At 45.9% G+C, this 12,850-nt stretch overlaps 1 protein-coding gene across 1 annotated transcript in view; it reads left to right on the top strand.

The window, feature by feature from the left end:
- Window positions 1-12,850, top strand: part of KIAA0556 (KIAA0556 ortholog) — a 234,233-nt gene that overhangs the window by 25,530 nt on the left and 195,853 nt on the right. Inside the window, exon 2 of the mRNA XM_030799359.1 lies at window positions 277-332. Coding sequence (XP_030655219.1) covers window positions 277-332 — 56 coding nt within the window. The remainder of the gene's footprint in view (window positions 1-276; window positions 333-12,850) is intronic.

The following is a 12,850-nucleotide window of genomic DNA, read 5'->3' as shown; positions in this document are numbered from 1 at the left end:
CAGCCCTTTCAGAGTACAGATAATGTTCCAGATTAAAGGCTGGAGCTTTGTTCATTATAGTCAAATAACGTAAGTGTGTGAATTACCATTTTCCTTGCCGTTGGTCTATTTCAAAAGTGTGCCATTTTCCCATTATAATAATAGGCTGCATTTTCTTAAAATCATTTGATTATGATTGGTCCCGTCTATTCAGTTTGCAAATAAAAAGCTTTTGTGATGATAAACTAGCTGTTCTAAAACAGCCTTAATCTTGGTTCTACTTTTGAACTGCAACAGGTCAGACTCCGCGAAAGGCTGAGAGAAGCCGGTCCTGCTCACGAGAGAAAAAAGAGGTAAATGTGTCCGTCGTGAGGGCTGATGGGAGGCAACTCTATTTGAAAGGACCTGAGGGAGCAGGGTGGTGAATAAGTGTCCCTAAATCTACTCTTTTCTCTCGGGGTCCCAAGCTTGAATCCTGGAGCAAATGATAGTGAGCAACTAGACTTACCAACCCAGTGTCACTTGTAATAATCATCTCTAACTGAGTGTATCAGTTAGCTTTGTCTGTGTAACAAATCATCCCAGATTTTAGTGGCTTAAAACAACAACCATATATTTAGTTCTGGATTTGGTGGGTTAGGAGTTAGGGCTTATCTGGGCAGTTCTGCTGTTGGACCAGTCTCCTCATGGGGCTCACTCATGCTTCTGCAGTTCATGGCTGTGTCGACTGGGGGGTAGCTGAGTGTCAGGGTGCCTCAGTTCTCCTCCACACCTCGCCTCTTGATGGGATACATACTTCTCATCTGCCAGCAAGCTAGGCAGGTTTTTTACATGGTGCTTCAAGGGCTCAAGAGTGCAGGAGTGGTAACTGCAGGACTTCTTGAGTCCTAGGCTTACAGGTCACACACTGTCGCTTCTACCACTTTCTATTCTTTTTTTTTTTTTTTTGAGTCGAGTCACGCTCTGTTGCCCAGGCTGGAGTGCAATGGCATGATCTCAGCTCACTGCAACCTCCGCCTCCCGAGTTCAAGCAATTCTCCTGCCTTAGCTTCCCAAGTAGCTGGAATTACAGGCACCTGCCACCAAGCCCAGCTAATTTTTGTATTTTTAGTAGAGACGGGGTTTCACCATGCTGGCCAGGCTGGTCTTGAACTCCCGACCTCAGGTGATCTGCCCGCCTCAGTCTCCCAAAGTGCTGGGATTACAGGCGTGAGCCACCACACCTGGCCCCACTTTCTGTTCTTGAAAGCAGGTCACAAGGTCCCAGATTCAAGGGGTGGGGAAATAGAGCTCACCTCTTGATGGGAAGAGCTACAAAATATTGTGGCCATTCTTGAAATCCTCCACCTTCCCCCCTCCCCATCTCTGAGCCCACCTACTCTGTGCCCGGCACCAGGGGGACCAGGACTAGAGGTTAAGTGAAACACAGTCCTTGATCTCAGGGTATGCACTGTCTAGTTGGAAGAGAGCTACAGCACGATCATTACAATACAGTGTGAGAAGTGCCATCATAGAAGGACAGAGAAAGTGAGATTTTCATACAGAAACCAGTCACCTGACTCTTCCAGCAATATCAAGACAGCCATTGCAGAAAAGGTGATATGCAGGCTGCTGCTTGAAGGATGACTAGGAGTTTTCCAGGCCAAGGAATCAGTACAATCAAAGTCAGAGAGACATGAATAAGGAAGGTTGCAAGATCATGGTGCCTAAAGCAAGTGGGAAGTGGTAGCAAGGAGCCAGAGGTTACTCCAGGGCCCTTTGATCATGTCCCAGGCTTATAAGAATATAAAATTGAGTCTTATTTAGTGGAGATGGGGCAGGAGTGCAGGGGAGATAAATTGTGTGGCTCATCAGAAACATTGCCCAATCCAGAAATTCATCCAGACATATCTACTGACACTTGATTGTAAAGTGTCATCATTCCTATAATGAAAGGGCATTTGTCAGGCTCAGCTGGGTCCAGGGCCTCAAAAATGGCAAGAAGACCTGGTCTTTCTCCTTCCATCTCTGGGCTGTCCCAGCCAGCTCTGAGGTTGTAAGCTGGGGCTGGACTGCACTCAGCGTCGTGTGAGTTACATGACCTTCACCTTCTGTTGTTTCCTTCATCAGCTGTAACCAGAACAGCCAGTTTGCGTTTTCTTTTTCTTTCAATCAGCCCACCTGGGATAAGCCTTAGGAACTTCGATGCTGCTAAAGAGATCTAAGTGTCGCCCAAGTAGGCAGTCTAGGGGCAAAGCCAGGGTGGATTTTCCCACTCCTTCTGGTAAGGACTCTTTCTCTGGAGGCAGAAGCAAGTGCCTGTCTTCCCACAACATCCTTCCAGAGAACCTGAGGTAGAGGAGCAGGGATGGAAGTGAGCCCAGACCTGCAGGCCTCCCTCAGTTAACTGACCCGGGGTGAAGACCAGCCCGCAAGCCAGGAAAGAAACCTTAAACCCGCCCCCTGGCCTTTGGTCACAGAATAGCAGCATCCTATTTATGCACATTAAGAAATTAACTGGGAAACTACGGAGCAGGGGGTGGGGGGGAGGGGGAACTAGTTGAGATACTCGTCCCTTCTCTCTCTGTCTCTCTCTAGCAATGGGACTCCCCTAATTGCCGCTTTCCCAGCCACTCCCATTGTGCCCATCGCCCGAGAGCATTTCAGATCATTTCTCTTCTGGGAAGTGCTTGTAGTGAGAAACAGAGAGTGAGGCTGTTTATCACAATACCCAGGCTTAACCTGGAAAGATATTTCACTTGGTTTCAGGCCTTTTGAAAAAAGGAGAGTGCTAACTCTCTTAACAGAGCTTTTGTTCGGTTAGAAAAACAAAACAAAAAACCAACCCCAAACAATTATTTTAAAAAATAAATAAATAAAGGCTTGGCGCAGTGGCTCCTGCCTATAATCCCAGCATTTTAGAAGGCCAAGGTGGGTGGATTACTTGAGTCCAGGAGTTCAAGACCAGCCTGGGCAACATGGTAAAACTCCACCTCTACTAAAAAACAATTATTAAAAAAAAAAAAAAAAAAAAAAAAAAACAAAAAAAAACAGCAAGCTGCCAGGACTCTCGTCTGACAGATTATAACATGCCTTTTCCACCCACCTCTTCTTTCTGCATCCCGTGCCCTCTCTCCTGACTTCCCAGCCCTCTGTGCCTTACCCAGGATGCCAGGTGTAGATCAAACTATGTCACCATGAAAGGCAAGGAGAAGACCAGCTGTCTCTCCCAGAGCTGGTTAGAACAAATGTTGTATTTCTCAGGGTGGTGAGGTGGTGTGGCCAGCGCACTCCCTGGAGGGTGAACACGTAGGGTTGGGATCAGGTACTTCTTTGAGGGATCTTAAGCCACCATGACAAAGGGAGCGTGTGGCTGTTGTCAATGAACTCGCCAGGCCAAATTCAGCCCAAAGATGTGTTGTATCTAGCTCGTACCCTGTTATAATTTTTAAAAAGTAGGTGTCCACATTTAAAAGTTGTGGATTTTTTTAAATGTTTAAATCCACATTTAAAATGGTTAAATCCACATTTAAACATTGCCAACCACGGTACTTAGCAACATCTGGATATTTGAAAGCTCCCAGGTAGCTGGGTGTGGTGGCTCACAGTTGTAACCCCAGCACTTTGGGAGACTGAGGCGGGAAGATTGCTTGAGCCCAGGACTTCAAGACCAGCCTGGGCAACGTAAGACAGACCCTTTCTCTACAAAAAAAATAAAAAAAATTAAGCAGGTGTGAGGCTGGGCATGGTGGCTCACGCCTGTAATCCCAGCACTTTGGGAGGCTGTGGTGGGCAGATCACCTGAGGTCAGGAGTTCGAGACCAGCCTGGCCAACATGGTGAAACCCTATCTCTACTAAAAATACAAAAATTAGCCTGACATGGTGGCGGGTGCCTGTAATCCCAGCTACTCGGGAGGCTGAAGCAGGAGAATCACTTGAACTCAGAAAGTGGAGGTTACAGTGAGCCGAGATCGGGCCACTGCACTTCAGCCTGGGTGACAGAGTGAGACTTGTCTCAAATGAAATGAAATGAAATGAAATGAAATGAAATGAAATGAAATGAAATGAAATGAGATAATAAAAATCAGGTGTAGTGTCTTGTGCCTGTAATCTCAGCTACCCTGGAGGCTGAGGTGGGAGTATCACTTGAGCCCAGGAGTTCAAGGCTGCAATAAGCTATGCTCACACCACTGCATTCCAACCTGGACAACAAAGTAAAACCCTGTCTCAAAAAAAAATTTTTTTTTGATAAATAAAATAGAAGTTCCCAGGTGATTATAATGTGTAGCAGTTTGAGAACCACTGGCATAAAGCACTTAGCACAGGGCCTGGTGCAATTCCTTCATTCATACATTTATTCATTCATTCATTCATACTTACATAACTAACCCAATGTCCAGGCCTCTTTCCAAACCAGTTAGGTGAAAATATCTGGGTGTGCAACCTGGGCATCAGAATTTTTTAATCCCCCAAGTGGTTCCAATGTGCAGCTATGGATGAGAACCAGCTCTTTCCATGGATTAAGTAGACTGTGTCATACAAAAATTAGCCAGGCGTGGTGGTACATGCCTGTAGTACCAGCAACTCAGGAGGCCGAGGCAGGAGAATCTCTTGACCCCAGGAGGTAGAGGCTGCAGTGAGCCAAGATCACATCACTGCACCCCAGCCGAGGCGACAGAGTGAGACTCTATCTCAAAAAAAGAAAACAAAATAAATAGCTCTGGCTGTCGACCCAGGTGCTTCTTTGTAACCTGTGCCTGGCCTCCCTGGTCCCGAAGGCACCTCAGTTCTCCACCGCTGTCACAGATACCAAGAGGCAAAACCAAAGAAGAGAATGATAAACATTATAGATGAGCCCCAAATAAAGCTCCAGGGAGTGCCAGAGGAGGGAAAGACTTCCTGGGAGAGGTGGCCTGAACTGAGGCATTGGAAAGGTTATGGTCATTTCTTTTTTTTTTGAGACATAGTCTTAATCTGTCACCCAGGTTGGAGTGCAGTGACACGACCTCAGTTCACTGCATCCTCCACCTCCCAGGTTCAAGCGATCCTTCTGCCTCAGCTTCCTGAGTAGGTGAGATTATGGGTGCGACCCACCATGCCTGACTAATTTTTGTATTTCTAGTAGAGATGGGGTTTCATCATGTTAGCCAGTCTGGCCTCAAACTCCTGCCCTCAAGGGATCTGACCGCCTCGGCCTTCCAAAGTGCTGGGATTACAGGCGTGAGTCACTGTGCCTGGCCAGGTTACAGTCATTTCTGAAAAATCTAGCTTTGATGGTTGGCCTGAAGTCAGTAGATAATTTCAGTTCAGCTGGTAAAAATATTCTCAGCCTCGTTTCTAACAAGTATTCATGGTTCCTGCCTGTGGAGATTATATAGTGTTTATGGCCCTTGGACATGAATTGTTAATGATTTTGAAATTGTGGTCATTGTAGTTTACTTAAAAATCATTAGGAAGTAAATTTATCATGCATTGTTAGAAAAAAGGAGATCACAGAGGAGGAAGAAATATTTATTCATCTTCCAGTTCATCCCTACAGCATCCACACTGGTGCCCAGGGCACTGTGGGGCTCATGAGCATGGCGCTGGGGACATGTCCCCTTACTGCTCAGAGCCACTGAGGCCACTGGTGACTCTGTGAATTAATACCTCCAGTTTGCTGTGAGGGCTGCAGTTCAGGTCCTGAGGCCAAGCAGCTCTGCCTCAAGTCCCAGCTGTGTGACCTTGGACAAGTCTCTTGAGCCCTCTCACCTTGTTTGATAATGTCCACTTTGGAGAGAGTTAATACAGTCATGTATTAACGTACCTAGCACGGTGCTGGGCACACAATAAATGTTCCATAGATGTTAGTTGTCATATAACTTAAAGTGTCTAGGATTTAACAGAGAGATTCACAAGGAGAAGGCAGCACAATTAATTACACTTCCTACAGAAGGGGCCTCCCTCACTCCAGCCAGACTTGAGGCTGATTCCAGCCTTCCTGCTTCCTGGCTGTATGTCCCCAGGCACCTGGGCCCCAGGCAGGCTAGCCCCAGGGCCCTCATTCTTAACCACTCTGAGAGCCTCCCGTGATAACGAACAGCCGTTTTTGCAGTTGATTGGAGATTCCAAAAAATGCTCTTGACAGCACACTCATCTGCTGAACTGACTTTGCAAGGATTGCAAAAGTCATTGAACTCACCTAAGTAGAAAATGTTAAGCCTTCCCTTTGCATGCCTGCACACGCGCGCGCACACACACACACACACACCCCTTCCTGCTAGTAACAGAGACTCCTGGTGCAAGGCTAGAGGCTTCCTTCATTTTTCCCAAGCAAAAGAGGAGACGGGTCTGAGGAGAACACAGCAATGGAGGGAGACCAGGATCCAGGGTGCCTCCAGGGACGAGGTTATCTGGACAGCCCTCTCTGTCTCTTCAGTGTGCAACCACAAACACACCTCTGCTCTCCTCTGGGTCTTCTGGGTCTCTTTATCTTGTTGCTATCTTTTTTGTTTTTTGTTTGAGACAGGGTCTCGCTGTGTCACCGAGATTGGAGTGCAGTGGTGCTGTATCAGCTTACTGCAACCTCTGCCTCCCAAGTTCAAGTGATCCTCCCACCTCAGCCTCTTGAGTAGTGGAGACCACAGGTGTGCACCTCCAGACCCAGCTAATTGTATCTTTTGTAGAAACGGGGTTTTGCCGTGTTGCCCAGGTTAATCTTGAACTCCTGGGCTCAAGCAGTCCTCCCCTCTCGGCCTCCCAAAATTCTGGGATTATAGGCATGAACCACCTAGCCTGGTCCTTGTTGCTGTCTTGATCCTCCTATTAGCTCTTCCTCCTCTATAAGCCCAGGCCACAGGCCAGTGAGAGAGTCTGGCCTGGCTAATCAATACTAAAGAGTATCCAGGGAATACAATATTCCTGACACCAGCCTTCAGTTGCCTTCCCAAGAGGCAGCAACTATAATCAATTTATTATGTGTCCTTCCAGAAATATTCTACAGGTATGCAGCTATGCAGAACATATGCTTTGTCTCCTTTACCCACCCATCCATCCCCCTCATGCAATACACATTGTTTTCTTTTTGATTTTTTTTTTTTTTTCATTTAACAACATATCTTGGAGAGCATTCCTCAGCAGGTCGTATGGACAGACCTCACTGTTTTCGTGGCTGCCTAGTACTCCATTGTAGATTTACAGGAATGTAATTCTTTACTTGAAACATTTAAGGCCAAATATATTTCACTTTTTATATACTTAAAAAGTTATACCATCCTAGGAGGACCTGGAAAAGCACTCTATAATCAAATACATTAATATATGTACAGAGCTCATTGAGGTGGCTCATGCTTTTTATCCCACCAGCTACTTGGGAGGCTGAGGTGGGTGGCTTACTTGACCCCAGGAGTTTGAGTCCAGGTTGGGCAATATAGTGAAGCCCCATCTCTAAAACATATATATGTATATATATAAAATGTGTGTGTACAGCAAAATATGAATATTTATACTAAGTGGGTAAATAAAGGCTATAAATTTTATGTCACTTCAGATCAGGTTTTGGTTCTAAATAATTGCATTAATGTATTACTAATTCCTGATTAATGAATAGCTAGTCTATTAATAGTCTTTTGCTACTGTAAGAATACCTTAAAGAATATTCTGGAGCAGACATCCCTGTACACATAGGAATAGCCAAAGGTTAAATGCTTAAAAGTAGAACTAATGGATCAAAGGGTGTGTGCTCTATTTAAATTGATGTTTCCAATTAATCTTTTAACAGTGCATGAAAGGGATAGAGCTTTTGTTGTTGTTGTTGTTCCAGGTTATCTCGTAGCAAGCTGGCCAGATTCAAGTGTGGCTGTCCTTGACTGAGGTTCCCACAATGGAGCCATTCAGTGGCCACTCCTATAGTTCCCTAGTTCACTTGTCTTGTGGGAGTGAGAGGAGGGATGTTTACTTGAGAAGGACTTGGAGGCATATCTAGCACCTTGATTTTTTTTGTTTTCCCATAGGTTTTTGGGGAACAGGTGGTATTTGGTTACATGAGTAAGTTCTTTAGTGGTGATGTGTGAGATTTTGGTGCACCCATCACCCAAGCAGTATACACTATACCTAATTTGTAGTCTTTTATCCCTCACCCCCTTCCCACCCTTTCCCCCCGAGTCCCCAAAGTCCACTGTGTCATTCTTATGCCTTTGCATCCTCATAGCTTAGCTCCCACTTGTCAGTGAAAACACACAATGTTTGGTTTTCCATTCCTGAGTTACTTCATTTAGAATAATAGTCTCCAGTTCTATCCATGGTGCTGCGAATGCCATTAATTCATTTCTTTTTATGGCTGAGTAGTATTCCATCGTATATACATACCACAGTTTCTTTATCTACTCATTGATTGGTGGGCATTTTGGTTGGTTCCACGTTGCAATTGCGAATTGCAGCACCTCGATTTCTGCAAGCCATCTCTTGCAGCCCTGAGCTCATAAGATTTGTCTTGGCTGATTACAGGCACCAGTAAGATAGGTGACTTTTCTGTGAGTTTCAGACTCCACTAGTGCGCAAACTGCAGATACTTCCTTCCCTTTTCTCCATTTAGTTCTCCATGTTCTTGCAACTTCAGTCCTGTTGCCCCGTCCATATTTACAGATCTCAATTGCTTTGTTTAAAGAAAAGTTTTTTTAAAGGAAGAAAACAAAAGAAAAGGCAAGTTGGTGGTGTTGCATTACAAAGAGCCTGGTATGACAGCTGACATTCCAACTCTGCACTTTTACCAGAATGAAACCTTTTAGTTCATATTTCTGGGCAGAGAAGAACAAAATCTATTTTAGATTCAACTGCCAAATGTATTCCCACTTGTGAAATTATTGTCAGTCTTTCTGCCTCTTGAGGTCTTGGTCTCTCTGCAGCTTTGAGAACTTGAAGAGAGGGGCCCCGTTAACATTGACAACTTCTGATTTATGCAGGGCAAATAAGACACAGGGCAGGATTAGAAGCAGTGCAGCAGAGGAATTGAGCCTGTGAACCCTGGAACCAAACAGCCTGGATTCCTAGGCTAGCTCTACCACTCAGGCAAGTGACTTACCTTTTCGTGATTCGACTTCCCCCTCTATAAGATGGGAATGATATAAAACCTGCATTTCACAGGACTGTGGCAAGGATTCAGTGAATTCATACATATCAAGTGCTTAGGACAGAACCTGGCACATACTCAGAGCTCAATAAATGTCAACAATTATAATTTAGGACTGGCAGGGCAAAATATCCTATTTACAAAACTAATCCCTTGAAAGTCACAGGTGGAGAAGTCTTGCTGAGAAAGAGCAGGACACAGATTGGGCCCCTTTGGTATGATGGAAGAATGGTGCATAATCCCTCCCTGTTGGAATTCCTTTGTATCTGAGTCCCCAGCCTGTCCCGGGACCTCTGCAGTTAGGTTGGGCACTGCAGGAGATGGGTACACCAACACCCAAGTTTAACAACAACAGGGCCAAGACTCCAGCCCCAAAAAGCAAAGAGAATCAATTTCTGATAAAATGCCAGGAAGGAGATTGACATGTCTAAAACCTTCCTGGTATCAGCTTAGCTTCCAGCACAAGATTAAACTCTAGGAAAAACCCATCAGAGAGCTGCAATTTGTGACCAGACAGAGATAATGTTGACAGCTTCCCTTTCCTGAGTCTGTTTTGGATAAACAATGCGCCCTTCAACAGAGCACCATTAAAGTTTTCTCTATCCTCAGATCTTAGGCATGAAATAGCCTTTAAGATAGCTCCCTTTACCTCCTCCCTCCACCCCCAGAAGTCACTGTATGGAATATGGTTAGAAGAGAGAATGGTGCTAAGAGGAGATTCCTGCAAGTTACTCAGGAAAGGTATGTCTGCAGGATAAAAACACCCCATGAAAACTGTCACTTACTCTGGGGACACTTTTGGAGGAGCAAGACACAGGTCATGAAAGTGCCAGGCCATGTGGGCTCCAGTCGTGGCTGCTGTCACTGACCATGGACACACTTGCTTTCCCCTCTCTGAGCCCGTATTTCCTCTGTGGTCCCCCAAGTCTGACAAGAGCCAATACTTCTGTGACTTCAGCTTTAGTAGTGTCCACAGGCCATGTCTGTCAGCTTCTGTTTAAGTGATAGAAAGCTTTCTTAAACCAGCTTCTGCCAAAGAAGAGAATTTGTTGCCTCACTTAGCTGAAAAGTTCAGGGGTGGACATCAGGCATGGATGGATCTAGGTGCTCTGACTTAGTCCCTCTTGACTCTGCTTTCTTCAGTGGCAGGTCTGTTCTCCACCAGGTGGCAAGATGGCTACCAGCAGCGTTAGGCTTACAGTATAGAGGCCAGATGGCATGGTGGGGGAAGCTCAGGTGCTAGATTTAAAAGGTTTGGGGATGAATCCTGGCTCATCACTCACCCAAGCAGCTCAGCCACCTCAGAGCTTCAGTTTCTTTCTATATAGAATGGGGATAGTGTCAGCACCTGTCTCACTAGGTGGTCAGGGTGCCAAGAACAGTGCCCTACAGGTCGTGAATCCCTGAATAGTGACTGGTGCTTCTTCCTCCTCTGCTTCCTCCTCCTTCTCCCCTTCTCCTTCCTGTCATTTTCAGAATTCTCTCAGCAACTTCAGCAAAGAGTGAGCACTCTCCAAGGCTAACTCTTCAGCCACGGCCCCAGATAGAGACTCGCTGGCCCATCTAGGGTTGTGCACTTGTCCTGGAGACAAAGGTTGGGTGGGGTCAACCCTACGTTAAGCACATGGTTAGGAAGGGATATTTTCCAAAAGGAAAATCAGGATACTGGTGCCAGAAAAGGGGAAAGGCAGAAAACAGCAGCTGTCCCCTTCATGGCCACTGTGTGGTGGGAATAGTAACTGACAGCACAATTGTTAAAAATTATGTTCAAAACTGGGCATGGGGGCTCACGCCTGTAATCCCAGCACTTTGGAGGCCGAGGTAGGTGGATCACCTGAGGTCAGGAATTTGAGACCAGCCTGGCCAACATGGCAAAACCCTGTCTCTACTAAAAATACAAAAACTAGCTATGTGTGGTGGTGTGCGCCTGTAATCCCAGCTACTCAGGAGGCTGAGGCAGGAGAATCGCATGAAACCATGAGGCAGAGGTTGCAGTGAGCCAAGATCGTGCCCTCCACTTGCACTCCAGCTTGGGCAACAAGAGTGAAATTCCATCTCAAAAAAAAAAAAAGTGATGTTGACATCTGTTGTCTTGACTCTTCACAATGCCCGATAAGGCAAGGAATATTATCCTTATCTTACATGAGAGGAAGTCTAGGCTCAGAGTGGTGAGACAGCCTGCCCTGGGTAACACAGCAAGTACAGGGCTCAGCTGATAGCCTGTGTTCTGTGCACCCTGGCAAAGTGGCAAGAACACGCCACTCCCCCTCCTCCCCGCAGGCCCTTGCTGCTGGTTTACAGCCAGACAGGAGGACCCCGAACTCCTGTGACCACAGGGCTGGGCAGAGGCAACGACTGCCAGGTAAATGTGAGCCTCAGTTTCCTCATCTGGCAAGGGGAGCTGGTCTGATACCTCCCCAAACTCAATGCAATTAACTATAGCCAGATTCCAGTTAGAAGCCACTAGACACAAATCAAAACTACAATAAGATATCATCTCATCCCAGTTAAAATGGCTTTTATTAAAAGACAGGCAAAAACAAATACTGGCGAGGATACAGAGAAAAGGGAATCCTTGTACACATTTGTTGGGAATGTAAATTAGTACGATCACTATGGAGAACAGTTTGGAGATTCCTCAAAAAAGAGCTACCATACGATCCAGCAATTCCACTCCTAAATGTATACCCAGAAGAAAGGAAACGGGTATATCGAAGGGATTTTTCCACTCCCATGTTTCTTGCAGCACTGTTCACAATAGCCAAGACTCGGAAGCAACCTCAGTGTCCAGCAGACACACGTATGAAGAGAATGCGGTACACACACACAATGGAGTCCTGTGCAGCCAGAAAAAAGAATGAGATCCTGTCATTTGCAAAAACATGGGTGGAACTGGAGGTTATTACGTTTAGTAAAATAAGCCAGGCACAGAAAGACAAACTTCACATGTTCTCACTTATTTATGGGAGCTAAAAATTAAACTCATGGACATAGAGAATAGAAGGATGGGTCCCAGAGGCTACGGAGGGTGAAGGAGAAGTGAGGATGGTTAATGGGCACAAAAAAAGTAGAAAGAATGGCTGAGCGCAGTGGCTCACACCTGTAATACCAGCACTTTGGGAGGCCGAGGCGGGCGGATCACTTGAGGTCAGGAGTTCAAGATCAGCCGAGGCAACATGGTGAAACCCCGTCTCTACTAAAAATACAAAATTAGGTGGGCGTGGTGGCACATGCTTGTGAACCCAGCTACTGGGGAGGCTGAGGCAAGAGAACTGCTTGAACCCTGTGGGGAAGGGGGCGGGCGGAGGTTGCAGTGAGCCAAGATCACGCCACTGCACTCCAGCCTGGGCAATAGAGTGAGACTCTGAAAAAGAAAAAAAAAAATAGAAAGAATGAATAAGACCTAGTATTTGCTAGCACAACATGGTGACTATAGTCAAAAATAATTTAATTGTATATTTAAAAATAATTAAAAGAGGCCAGGTGCAGTGGCTCACACCTGCAATCCCAGCACTTTGGGAGGCTGAGGTGGGCAGATCACTTGAGGCCAGGAGTCTTGAGACCAGCCTGACCAACATGGTGAAACCCCGTCTCTACTAAAAATACAAAAATTAGCTGGGTGTGGTGGCACACACCTGTAGTCCCAGCTACTAGGGAGGCTGAAGCAGGAGAATCACTTAAACTGGGAAACAGAGGTTGAGTGAGCCGAGATCATGCCAAGGCACTCCAGCCTAGGCGATAAGAGGGAGACTCTGTCTCAAAAAAATAATAATAATAACTAAAAG

This window comes from Nomascus leucogenys, chromosome 2 (assembly GCF_006542625.1).
Source record: "Nomascus leucogenys isolate Asia chromosome 2, Asia_NLE_v1, whole genome shotgun sequence".
Classification (NCBI taxonomy): Eukaryota; Metazoa; Chordata; class Mammalia; order Primates; family Hylobatidae; genus Nomascus; species Nomascus leucogenys.
Note: the sequence above shows the minus strand (reverse complement) of the source record. Positions and strands in the feature narration are given on the sequence as shown.